Source organism: Anopheles gambiae, chromosome X (assembly GCF_943734735.2).
Source record: "Anopheles gambiae chromosome X, idAnoGambNW_F1_1, whole genome shotgun sequence".
Classification (NCBI taxonomy): domain Eukaryota; kingdom Metazoa; phylum Arthropoda; class Insecta; order Diptera; family Culicidae; genus Anopheles; species Anopheles gambiae.
Window position 1 is genome coordinate 11,369,382 of NC_064600.1, and position 13,348 is coordinate 11,382,729.

At 38.6% G+C, this 13,348-nt stretch overlaps 1 protein-coding gene and 1 long non-coding RNA gene across 3 annotated transcripts; one reads left to right on the forward strand and one right to left on the reverse strand.

The window, feature by feature from the left end:
* The first annotated feature begins 1,947 nt into the window (after positions 1-1,947).
* Positions 1,948-5,064, forward strand: LOC4576063 (uncharacterized). Its single transcript, XR_009765988.1, has 3 exons — positions 1,948-2,295; positions 2,603-2,690; positions 4,128-5,064. It is a non-coding gene; the product is annotated as an uncharacterized LOC4576063 (long non-coding RNA).
* Positions 5,065-5,591: 527 nt separating this feature from the next.
* LOC11175868 (nose resistant to fluoxetine protein 6) lies at positions 5,592-7,325 on the reverse strand. 2 transcript variants are annotated; one of them, XM_061654689.1, is made up of 4 exons: positions 6,608-7,325; positions 6,241-6,430; positions 5,968-6,116; positions 5,592-5,897 (listed from the first exon to the last, which is right to left on the reverse strand). In XM_061654689.1, exons 2-4 carry the CDS (start codon positions 6,422-6,424, stop codon positions 5,598-5,600), a joined length of 633 nt encoding a protein of 210 aa, XP_061510673.1. In that variant the 5' UTR covers positions 6,425-6,430; positions 6,608-7,325; the 3' UTR covers positions 5,592-5,597. The 2 variants fall into 2 exon arrangements, with proteins under 2 accessions (XP_061510673.1, XP_003437047.2); XM_003436999.2 differs by having other exon boundaries at positions 6,241-7,325.
* Positions 7,326-13,348: the final 6,023 nt, after the last annotated feature.

Consider the following 13,348-nt stretch of genomic DNA (forward strand, 5'->3'; position numbering starts at 1 on the left):
ACTTTACCAAACTCGATCTATTTTGGGAACGATCGTAACGATTGTTAAAATAACATAAATTGGTGGTTTCGTTGGATGTTTTTTTTACATTTTGCCATATTGGATGCATAACTGAGCAAGTTTTAAAAAATCTTTAGATAAAATAAAACAACTGTTGTATCTAGGCAATTGCAACTATCGTTCTCTTCGATCGAGTTTGGGAAAGTGGCTGATTGAGTATATAGAAATAAGGGATCTAGCCAGGAGTATCAGAACAGCGCGGAAACGCATGGATCAACAAAACGAAGTGAAAGAGTGTTTAATTTTTTTTTAATTTGATACATATTGATGAGTATCCATGGTTTGTTTTGGGCCGATAGCTTGAGCTATATTCCGTTTAGATTGAGAGCTTGAGTCGTTTAGAACCCGTTTAGTGGTCGTTTAGTGGATTTGTGGCACTTGGGTATTGATATGTGTGTGATCAAGTGTGTTGAAAGCGCCAAGATTTGGTGTGTTCGTAAATTAGACTTTCTTTTGTCGATGGACGATGCTGTCGAGCTCGTTTTTCATTCATAGATATGTTTTTTTTTATGAAAAACATCTTTTAACAATTTTGTGTGACGTTATTCTATAAAAAATAGGTATTATTTAACCCAAGTGACATTTGCTCGAAATTGTTTTCCCATATCTGCTCGATTAGTACTCGATACGCTTGAAATTGTGGATTTGTGTGTGATCAAGTGTGTTGAAAGCACCCAGATTTTGTGTGTTCGTAAATTTGACGTTCCTCTATCGATGGACCATGCCGTCGAGGTCATTTTTCATTCATAGCTATGGTTTTTTGATGAAGAACAAAAGCTAGTTTTGTGTGACGTTATTTTATAAAAAATGGATATTATTTAAGTATAAAATGGGAACATGACCGACTATGACGATAGGACACATCATTTTCTAGGGAATCTAGAAGAAAGTAACGGAAAAGCCGTATCACAATTGATTTCAAAGGACTTTTCCTGAATTCCCTTAAACTGGTGCAGTTTAAGGGAAGTTTAAGGCTCCAGTTTAAGGGAATTTGCTCGAATTCCTGATTATTTGTGCTCGAAAATGTCAATTGGGAGATTAAGGGAATTTGGTCGAATTCCCGATTATTTGTGCTCGAAAATGTCAATTGGGAAGATTAAAATGGGTACATGACCAACTATAAAGACAGGAAACATAATTTTCGAGCGTATCTAGAAGAAAGCAACAAAAAAGACGCAACACAGTTAATTTTAAAATACTTTTTTCTAAAATCCCTTTAACTGGTGCAGTTTAAGGGAAGTTTAAGGCTCCAATGTAAGGAACTTTTCTCGAATTACTGGTTATTTGTCTTTGAAAATGTCAATTGGGATTGGTCTTGTAATATATTAAATTTTCGGAAGAACGGAAAATCGGAAGACGCTTGCAGTTTGCTTGTTCAAACTCGAATGCCCATTTTATTTTCTGCTGCTGTCACTTTCGGTTTTGACATTAATCAAGATTCACAGAGACATAAGATGAGACGGAATACCACGATTGCTATAAACAAGATATTACAGTCTCGTAGCCATTTTATACTTTTAAAACACCGTAGCCAAAATTTCCACAGAATAGCGTCGCCAAGGACCGTAAAGATATCAGGTCAAGTTATAAGCCCGTTTTGACAGCTAGGTGGAAGAAGAATCGACGAAGAAAACTGACAGTTAGTTTTCCGCGTTTGGCGAACGCTTCAAGTTCTCGAAGGAAAATTTCCATTTTAAATCGGGTGTTCTAATAAACTAAAATATTCACCCAAATTGATCTCCACCAAATATTGACCATGCAAAACGTAAACAATCCATCAATACATATACAAGCGGAAAACCAACTGTCAAAATCTGAGCCCAGGGGGGGATCGCCAAAAGCGCTATAACTACACCTCATTATACATTCCACCTTGGCTCCGGTATAAAAATCGGGGAGGGGTGGTGCGGGGTAATGAAATTTGTATGCAGAGAGTGACAGATGTCCCCCACAATGTCGCCCAGCAAAAGCGATAAAAATCAACCTTCTAAATACATTATCCTTGATTGGGATGGCACTTGGGGCGAGTTCGCAAGCTGCTCGAATTTGTTTAGCAGGCAGATACACCATCTTCCTGTATTCACCTTGTGCAACATCGAGTGAATTGACACTGCCTGTAAACACAATCGTTCCAAAACGATCACAAAGGTGGCCTGGCGGCATTCGGGAACGCATGCTATTGTTCGTATCATATTCGCAGTAACTTTCGTGGTGAACGTGTCGCAAATTAAAGCGGTAAGTATTGCAGGATTAATAATTGTTGAATTTGTATTTAGTTATAGTGATATACAGTGCCTCAATCGGAAAACTGAACAAAATTGAGTTCAATAAAGTTTTGTTCCGGTTTTACGATTGAGGCGCTGCATGGAATTCTGATCCAAATTCTCAGTATTTCATTACAAAGAATGAAATATTTTTTACTGACAATTTGATCGCTGGACTGTAGGCGTCCCTTTTATTGTATTCTATAGAAATTATTCGTCCCCATAAATCAATCTATTGTTTGGTCCATACGCTGAAGCTGTATTTTCTTTATTTTCAGAAATTAACCCCACAGCGTTTCGCAACGGAAGTGATCAGACACTGGGAAGCATATTGAAAAACGGAGACAACGCGGTACAATATTCCAGGTAAGGATACATCATGGCGATTGACTAATCCGCAAGAATCGTGGAAGCTCTTTTTTGTTCTGGGAGTAAAAAGATTTTTTTTAATGAAAATTAGAAAAAACTGAATGAAATGAATGAAAAACTAGAATGATATTATTCACAGAAAATTAATTGATTAATTAGTTAATTATCCGCCGCAACATCGTATTTTTTTTTAATCTGCTCCAATTATAGTTGGAACGCTAAGTTTTTCTAGTTTGAAAAATTTAATAAGGTTTACAAATATACCAATATGTACTTTTATAAGAATGGATCCTTCAGTGTTGGATAAGTATCCATCGAAACTAGATAAAGCCTCCTTATCGTTGTGATTCATACAATCTAAACCCAGCTCTTTTGCTATATCCAAACTCAAGGCGTTGAAACAGACTCCCGAATCAATCAAAAAATCTAACATTTTCTTATTTACATTTTGCGACAAAATTGTATCCATTAGCCTACCATCCCTAGTGCATTCAATATTAAGCGATTCACATCAATCTATGGAAGTACTTTGTAGTATTTGCTTCGTTTCCTTCAACGTTCCTGTTTGTAAACCAAAAGAAAACAAGTTATTTTGTGTTAACGGAACACTAGTTTCAGTGTTATAATCAACTAGTGTTCCTTGCATTAGTTTTTTGTGTGCATTTTTTGATACGCTTGCTTTTGATAAACAGATTGAGGAAGTACCGTACCTATTTATAATTATTTCTACGTGTGGCGTATTATTCTTTACATGTTTTTGACAATGTCATACAAAGTAGCGGTCGTGTTATATTTCTCTACTTTCTGTGCATTTTGTTATTCCCACACTTTTTACAGTAAATAATTACAAAAATCCCTAAATGTAATTACACGTATCAAATAATTAAGTAAATGTACAAGCGTTCATCAAGAATGCTGCTTGGGTTTTGAGAACAGGCGTGACACTTAACGCTAACGTAACATCAAGGGCTGATCTCCACTTTTATGTTTTCCACTAGTACCACTAGTATGTTTTCTTGTGTTGATGACGTTATGCATGCTTTTTTCTGTATCTTGAAACTACTGTAGTCGATAACGTACATCACCGCTTGTGATCTTGGATGTCCTATCCATTGCGGGGCTTGTTCTGTTTTGTTTTCATATTTCCAGCATTGTTGAACTCACCTAGATAGATAGGTGCATGCGAAAGGCGGCAAAGTTTGTAATTATCGCCATATAATGATTCTCAAATGATTGTTGGATGAATAATATTTTTCTGGATTCCGCAAGATGGCAGTTTAATTTTTACAGTTTCATTTTATTCTAATTTTAAAACAAAAATCCTATTCCCCCCCCCCATCAAATTTCCATCGTGAGAAGGAAATTCCCCCTCACGATTGAAAGCCGCTAGCCTAAATTCATACACTGAGGCTGTAATCTTGTGTATATTTACAGATTTTTACCAACGTAAAATTCGTACAGGATCCTGCATTGGGTGTTTCGTATTGATGATGCAGAACGAGTCCACTGCGGCCATGACCTCGGATGCGGGAGGCCAAACGAGTCAAGCCAAACGAGGCTTGGCGAGCAAGGGAAAGATAGCAGCGCATTACCCCTACCAAATGAGGATTGAACCGCGGGCAGAAGGGTTCCTTGCTGATATTGTGTTCTGTTGTATATGTCAGCCGGCCCTCTACATCCGTCCCTTTGTGACGGAATTTGAGCAGCAGGTGGATTGGTTGCACCAGAATGTGCAGGCCGTGGCAGCGTCCCAGATGCAGGCAGCAGGCGAGCAGGAGCAGGCGGTTATGTTCGTGGCGGGTGCACCATGCCTTGCTCGGTACAGTGCGGATGGGACATACTACCGGGCAATCATAGAGAAGGTGGACGATGTGCAAGATGCCGTCCATGTCCTGTACGTGGATTATCACACTAGGGAAATTTTGCCGAAGAGGGATATCTGCGAGTGCCCGCTAGAATTGCGTTTGATACCGCTGAGTTTTGCATGTGTGCGGCTGGCGGGCGTTCAGCCAAACGCCACACGACCCATTGCAGAGGTTTACGGACGGCTGCAGGAGCTTCTTGGAGCAGCATCATTTTATGTGCGATTCATCCAGCGCCCTGACGTGGAGGAGAGTACGAGTTTGCCAGAGGTAGAGCTCTTCACGGCGAAGGACTGCCAAACGCTCGCTTATCAGACTTTAATAGATGAACAATATTTGGTTGCTGATACCAACCAGTAAATCATTTGCGACACCCATGGACAACCAAGTCCATGGCTCTTCGCTAACTTTTATTACTTTTTTTATGATTTGATCACTACAAATTTCGATCGTTCATGCTACACAGTTACGCCGCTGTTGGCAGTTCGATTAGTAATTCATCACTCATATCTAATGTTTTTTTTTCAAGCTAGACCGTTCCTTCGCTTTGAATTCAATCTGATGGCAGTTAGGTTTTTCATTCTTTACTTACACATTATTCGGTTTACTTTCTCAGTTTTTGCATTTATAACATTTAACTACCCAGATGATATAGAAGTAAAAGAATTAGATTTTTTTGTATTTGAACTATGAGCAATTATAATAAAACCCAAGCAAAAAAACATAAACAACACCAGTGGTTTATCTCTCAGTTTATTTTAATCGCACTGTTTAAGAGAGGTGTAGCAAGGGTAGCATTTTTGTGTGAGTGTGTTGTACCTGTATTGATATCGTCCGTTTGGTTACAAGGGTCATCTTAAAATAATCAACTTATGTTAAATATGTTTCTATTTTTTAGCATGCAATAATCCCAATTTCAACGTTTTGTATTTACCACTGTGTCCATCGCAACGTATGTTTAAGGTCCAGCGGCGAGGCTCCCAAGCTACTGTGTCATCACAAGAAAAAGAAGTGAAACGATGGAACACAAACGAAATACTGCCTAACAATTTAATTTACTCTTGTCACACTCAAAATACCCATTAGATCGACTATTTTCATTCTCGTCCATCATGCCGGGACAAACTCCTCCAGCACTACTACCCGGTGCTGCGTCAAGTTTTGCAGGATGCGCTGCCAATGGTTCAGTGGCGCTTGTGCTGCCATCGCCGCCGCCTGCCGCCTGCTTCGCGTGTCGGTTGTTACTGAACAGTAGCTTCTTCACGTTGATGAACGGTGTCTCGAACAGGACCGTCAGCAGGAAGGATGAGAGAAACACGACCAGGTACTCGTTAGTGTTGAACTGCAATCGATAATGGCCGTCTGATTAGATCATCTGCAGCACCCGCGCGTGTGTCGTTGCTTCTACTTACGATAACGGCTGGCCAGAACTCGAAATACTGCGGCGACCGCGTTCTGCCAACGTTGTAGAAGAAGATGGGAAACTGCGTCAGGTAGATAGCGTACGATATTCTGGTGGTGATGCGGAACCCACGCCACGAGAAAAAGTCTATCACCCAGTCTGCGCTCGGGTTTGGCGGGTTGGGAGCGGAAAGCAAAAAATAATAATAATAATAATTGATACATATATCCTCTTATTCATGATTTAAACTAAACCAAAGGCACACATCTCGGCGGCCACATACTTCGATAGCCCAGGTGGGCGGTGAAGACGGTCCAGGCAAAAAAGAGACACCACGCCATCGGCGAGAACGCTGCGTAGCTCGCGGCGTGCAGCGGATTGTACACGTAGTGCATCGAGCCCATCGGGGCCGGTCCGAAGAACGCCACGGCAATGGACAGTGTGCTGATGTACCATCCGATTTTCATTTGTTTCTGTTAAGGAGGAGAGGAGCACATAGAAACAACAACAACAAAACATTTGATTTTATGAAAATAGTGACTGCATTGATAATCGATTGCACTAGTGATGCGTGATGGGAGGCAACAATCTGGGGTCGGCTCTGATCCTACTCCGATAATTTCGGAACCGATTCCGGAAGGTAGGTCCACCCAGAATTATCCGGAGTCGTTCGCAATCTCGACCGGAATTGCGACTGGAATTGCCCGGAGTCGTCTGGGGTCGTCCGAAGTTGTCCGGAGTCGTCCTGAGTCGTCCGGAATAGTTCGCAGTAATTCGGAGCCGTTAAGAGCCGTTCGGAGCCACCTGGAGAGCCAGTTTGGCAAAATCCGAACCACTAGTTCCGCCTGGAATTGGAGTCGTCTGGAATTTCCCGGAGTTGTCTGGAGTCGTCTGGAGTCGTCCGAAGTTGTTCGGAGTCGTCCGGAGTCGTCCGGAGTCGTTAAGAGCCCTTCGGAGTCACCCGGAGTTTCGGAGTTACAGTCTAGTCTAGCGGTATTGTACAAGTTTCATCCAAAAGCCCCCCACCCCATCTAGCACAATATACCACAACGTTTGCCATTGGTACACCCGAAATGAATACCCCAATTCGAAAGAGTTGAAGCATAATCCGTCAAAGAAACTAGTTAAAAAACAAACGAACAACTAACGTGCTTAGTTTAAATAAAGCTTACAGGCACCATTGCTGATTGATTTTACAAACTGATTCAGCAAACACAACACACAAATAATTTTGTTCAATTTTTTGTCGTTTTTTTGCTCTTCAAATTAATGCGCATTAGTTTGCCAAATAATACATTCACGGGAATGGAACAAAGCAAGATACACACATACATACGGATTTATGCATTAAAGGTTTATGCGAAACAGGATAGACGAACCGTCGGTAACAAAGCAGACCGTCGTGCAACAATTAATCTAGATGTGTTTCGCAGGAAAGATAACTTCAATTTAATTATGCATGATGGATTTATATATAAAATATAAAGATTACAAAAAAAAAAAACAAACCCAATATTTCCATCGTTTTCTTTTTCTTTGTGCAACCAATACGTTTTACTACAACAGTGCTACCTAGAAAAATGTGAAAGAACTCGACGAACCTTTTTTTCTCTTTCCTATTACCATTGCGTACTTCACTCAGCATGAGTATCACCTCGTATTCCCAATGGAAAAAAGTGTGAAATCGGTGATGCTGACTTCAAATTTTCAATAAATAATATGCCTTTTACTATCTAGCAAAAATCAAATCAGATAAAACTTGATAAACACCATTCCCAAATAGCCAGAATTGTTTAAGCAGCTCATTTTGGCACGCTAAAGATCGCTGCTCTAATTCGCCTTTTGCAGTAGATAAACAGCATCAAAGTTCTATGTGGGTCTTTCAAACAGCGCCTAAGCAGCTTCCTTATGCCACGATGCCAGGGATTATTTTTCTTTGCGTTTTATTTTCAAGCAAGCGTCATCGATGAAATAAACAACAAGATTTGTTTCGTTTAAACACATATGTATATTTTTAAATCCTTTGTATTGATGATTACACAAAATTTTACACAATTTACTGATAATTCACAATCACTTCACTCAATATTCATTCTTCAATTAACGAATCTAACTTGTGCAGCAGCAATGAGATTATTGCCGGCGTCCGTCTTTGACACTTTGACAAGAGCCACCTTGTACCGATGTCATGCATTAAAAAGCTATAAAGTTCCACCAAGTTCAGTACCCTTTCTTAACAAGCCTTCAAGTTCCATCATGAACCCTACGCATAGTGCTAATCAGCCGCAAAGTTCCAAAGAGTACCATGTGCCTGTTAAAAAGCTCCATAGTTCCGTAAAGTACCGTCTATCTCTTAATCAGCCACAAAGTACGACATAGGAACGATTTTTTGTTAAACAGCCCTAAATCAGCTATAAAGTACGAGCTGGCTATTTGGGTTATTTCTTGCTTCACATATAATTTGATTAACATAATTACCAATAAGAAAAACGGCAATTGAAGTAAGAACATTTAAATATTGAAAATTATTTTCGTACAGTGGAGCGCCGATTATCCGGGCTCTTCGGAACACGACCTCGAACGGATATTCGAAAAACACGGATAATGAGTCTAAGAATTTACAGTGCAGCGCCATTTATCTGGATACCTTTAATCCGGCTGTCCGTTAATCCGTGCTGTTGAGAAATGACAGTTCAATACAAAGGTGACATTGCGTTATGAAGAGGATATTTGAAAAAGCGGTTATAAGAGCACATTTTCGTCACAAAAAATGCTATAACTCATGGCAATTTTCAAATATTCTTATGGGAAAAACATAAAGTCAATAAAAACTGGGTTATTTTTATCAAAAAATAAGATAATTTTCCAAATATTAATCAGGAATTGGTGATAAAATATATCATTTGACTCATTATCCGTGTTATTCGCATATCCGGGCGAGGTCAAGTCCCGAGAAGCCCGGATAAACGGCACTCCACGGTATTTTATCAAAATGACCTGATTTGTTTTTGAATTTTTCGTTTTTTGTATGGAGTTTGACAGTTAGAGGCTGAAATCATGTAAACAATCCATACAAAACCACACAAAAACCTAGCCTGCGATTTTCAGTCTAGAAAATTTTAGCCTAACCGTATTAATACACGATGCGCAGTCTCAGATTGCGCATATATTCGTTTTATCAAAACATAAGTCATTTCGCGAAGCTAACCCTGAGCTATAAACGTCATTTCCATACATTTTCAGATTGCGCCAAGATTGCGCATAAATTTTCAAGATTATATGTCCGAGATATATAAATTTTTTTTGACAGATAAATACAGTAGAGCGTCGATTATCCGGGCAGCTCGGGACCGGACCAAGGTGGATTTAAAAATATCAGGTGGTGGACTCTAGTGCATTTTGACAATTCGTCACTTGACGTAAGATCCCCAGGATTCAAACTTTGTTTACATTTATTAAATTTGTTCATATAATTTATCTACCCCATTTTTTCGATTAAATATAAATAAAAATATTTTGGATAATTATTTTGGACTTCGCGAGTTCTTATTTAACATTAAAACATGGATTAAAGTGTGTTATTTTGTGTTATTCCGTGAATTTATTCTATAATTCATTGTGTTTTCGACATTTTTGATGATAAAAATTAAGAAAGCATTATTTTTTTTCAATTTTCACATTAATTCCTCATTATTTACGACTCGCATGGACAATTTACGTGAGATTAGAACTCTCACTCACATGATTTTACATTTCATGCATAAAAAAAATCATCAAATCTTTTGTTAATATATCTCATTTTTTCGATAAAATCAATAGAAACACAAAATTGCACGTAGTAACAAAGAAATCTGTTCTATTTGCTAAGCTTTGTGTGCGGAAACCAATGGTTAACGGTTTTAAAACGACGTAAAGTCCCTCAACTATGGCGACCCCCCAAAGGCCCTAATCCACCACCTGATATAATTAATCCACCTTGGACCGGACGGTTGCCGGTTAATCGATTTGCACGGATAATGGTCCAAGAAATGTCAAACGCATATAAAACATATGAAATTCACTAGTTTTATTATTAATTCACCTAGAATCAATTGATGAATCGTTAGTAGAATATTATTTTAATCAATAACTGTAGGTTTAACAACTGTTCATGAACAAAAATGAATTTCGAAAATACCCCTAGACACTACAAAGCTGCACAAGAAACTGGTTACCCAATTGATTATCGCTGCAAACTTTCACCGTACGTATGAACAGCTGTCAGATTTATGCGCACGGTTAAGCCACCCACCGGTTAATCCGCCCCCGGATAATCAACGTTCTACTGTATATCAAATCGACCCGTTTGACAGATAAATATATGCGCAATCTGAGATTGCGCATCGTCTATTGCTACGGTACAAAATCACACAAAAAACTAGCCTGCGATTTTCAGTCTTGAAAATTTTAGCCTAAAAGCTAGAATTAGATTCGAGTACCTGCTCGAAAACACGGGGTTGTTTAAAATTATCCCAAGGTGCATTAAAGAGATCAGGTGGTGGAATCTGGAATCAAAGTGTATGTAGTCCAGGTGGTCTCATAGCATTTTTTCATAACCAATTTTGAACATCACTTTTTGGCAGAACGGGTGAAAACTTTTTCTCAAACAAGCTTTCTGGAGGTTTGACGAATACTCAAAACACTCTTAAAATCTTCATTCAGAAGCAGAAGCGATAAAAATCAGCCTTCTAAATTCATACACCTTGGGATAAGCCCACCTGTATATTGTACTCACTCAGATAGCTGATCGAAAACTGCTATACAATGCAAATAGCTGACAGGCTGAAATTTCAGTCTACGCGCTTCAAACGGAAAGGGCCCCAATATTGGAAATGTACCATGAATTACAGCGTTTTTTGTTAAGAAAATATTCTCTGACAACCGTTTTTTTTTTCAAATATCCTCTTCAGCACGCAATGTCATCTTTGTATTGAACTGTCATTTTTCAACACCACGGATTAACGAACAGCCGGATAAAAGGTACCCGGATAAACGGCGCTCCACTGTATTTTGTATGTACATATAACACTGTTTTCAGGCAATTTAAAACATGGCGTTCATGCCGACTCAAGAGGAGCTTATTACAAAGAGCAAATATGATAGAGAGGGTCATAAAAGAAGATTTTAGGATTGTTTTAAAGCCAAGGATGATATACAGTGGAACATCGATTATCCGGGCAGCTCGGGACCGGGCGGTTGCCGGTTAATCGATTTGCACGGATAATGGTCCAAGAAATGTCAAATTCATATAAAAATTAAAAAATCCACTAGTTTTATGATTAATTCACCTTGAATCAATCAATAAATTGTTAGTAGAATATTATTTTAATCAATAACTACCCTACCAACATTAAACGGCTTTGAAGGCATTCAGAAGGCATTTAAGGCCTTAGTCGCCTTAGAAGGCGAATATAGATTTCAACCGAAACTTTCAAGGCTGTAACGGGTTCTCTTCGAAATATTTCAACTTTTTGATTCAACGAGAACAGATAGCTTGCCGCCATCTTCGCTTGTTTATATACTGGTTTTGCACCCTTACTAATGTAACTGCCAAATAGAGCAGTGACAATGCTTTTGGTTCCGAACCGAGAAAGCGTGTGTTCAAATCCTGATTTTTATGATCTTTTTTCTGTGCTTATTTCTTTTTTTATTAATATTTTCTTGCTATAATTAATATAAACAAAATTTTTGTGAAGCAAAATTAAAATAATACCTTTTTAAAAATCATAATAATTACACTATGTTCACCCTTCATTATTAGGATGGGAGAAATATGTATTTAATTTCTCCTTTTATTAGAGTTATCGAAATGAGTTTGATATATTAACACCTTTCAACGGGTTGGTCTTTAACAACCGAATAATGCAGACCATCTTTAATAAAGTGAAATAGCTCAGAGCTTAACGCAAGAGAACATAACACGTAAATCGTGCTATCGAATCTCACGCTCATATCTGGGAACACTACAACAGTGCAGTGCTGAAGACGCTTGTAAGGTTTTCTTTTGACAGTTGCAATTTCAAATGAAAAGCGAAATTTTTCATTGGCATATTTCAAAGGCATTTAATTACTGCTAAATGCACTGCTGATCGCCTTCAATTCGCCGGCGATTACAAGGCGATTAGAAGGCATTTAACCGAAATTTGCGGGTAGGGTTACCCAAGATGGCGTATTACAACTCATCATTATATTGCTATCCTTTTCTTGCCATGTGTTTCGACAAGTTTCATCTAATCATAACCTATATAGCCTTCTAACTTTCCGAGCAACAATCTATATGAATGAATCTGTATGAATCTATATGAGCGTTGCCACCGCCCCTATACCGACTTAGATAGCTGCTCGAAAACTGCTATACAATGCAAACAGTGTTGGAAGGGAGAAATAGCAGGACACTTGCGCAGTCGTATTTAAGTGTGTGTTTATTGTACGAAACACATTGGCGGAATGAATCGCTTACATGTATTTACAGTGTTGGTGAAATGTTTCCCTGCCCAAGTGCCCCCAGTCCGACCAATCAGACTTAATTTACCACTATCTTACCGCTAAAGTACCGGTAATTTAAGAGTAATTTAATGGTAAATTAGCAGTCGTTTATTTACCCATTCGAGCAGTTTTGACAGATCCTATTCCTTCTTCTATTTTGTTTTTATTTTTTATGGCCGAATTGTTAATAAATAACACGAAATTTATTATATTACAGTTTAATGGTTATATTCAATCATACTCCTTAACTTATACAGACGATTACAATGTATTTTTTTTTAGCAAACTCGACTTGAACCGCCGCTTCACCCGCTGAAGGTGATGCACAATTAGCACTAATAAACGCAATTTCTCGGCTGATTTTTACAGTTTTTAACACACCGCCTACGCCTTCTTCTACTAAAAGATCATTAAAACAATACTCTTTTTGTTCTTATTTATATCTTTTCACTGACAACAAACGACAACACTTCGTACCGCTAAATTGCTCTTAAATTACTGTTATGATAGACACAAAACTGCTCGAATGGGTAAATTAACAGAAGGCTGCCTGACTGTGGCTCCTTTCATGCAAGTGGCGCTAAGCTGTCGGGATTGCGAAGCTTAATTCGAGCAGTATGTGAGTTCACAGACTGCTCGATTTTGTTTTGGGGAGAACATAAAAAAAGTAGACAGATGGAGCTTTCCCAGGTGAACAGCTCGGTTTAACTCATTGCCGTATATAAAAGCTTGAAAGTATGAAAGTGTGAGTGAAAAAACGATATGTTCAAGCGTTGAAGTTGATGTCAGAACTTCGGTAGCTGCCGGAAAACAAGACGCTTACAGTGTCGTCCTCGATTTTCGATAACCAAAACATTCAGCCACTT

Bases quoted from the DNA above. Each gene is read 5' to 3' on its own strand.
- LOC11175868 (XM_061654689.1), bottom strand. From the start codon at position 6,424: ATGAAAATCGGATGGTACATCAGCACACTGTCCATTGCCGTGGCGTTC. The intron at 6,117-6,240 runs GTATGTGGCCGC...ACCCGAGCGCAG, and splicing joins CGCCCACCTGGGCTATCGAA to ACTGGGTGATAGACTTTTTC. The intron at 5,898-5,967 runs GTAAGTAGAAGC...TATCGATTGCAG, and splicing joins AGTTCTGGCCAGCCGTTATC to TTCAACACTAACGAGTACCT.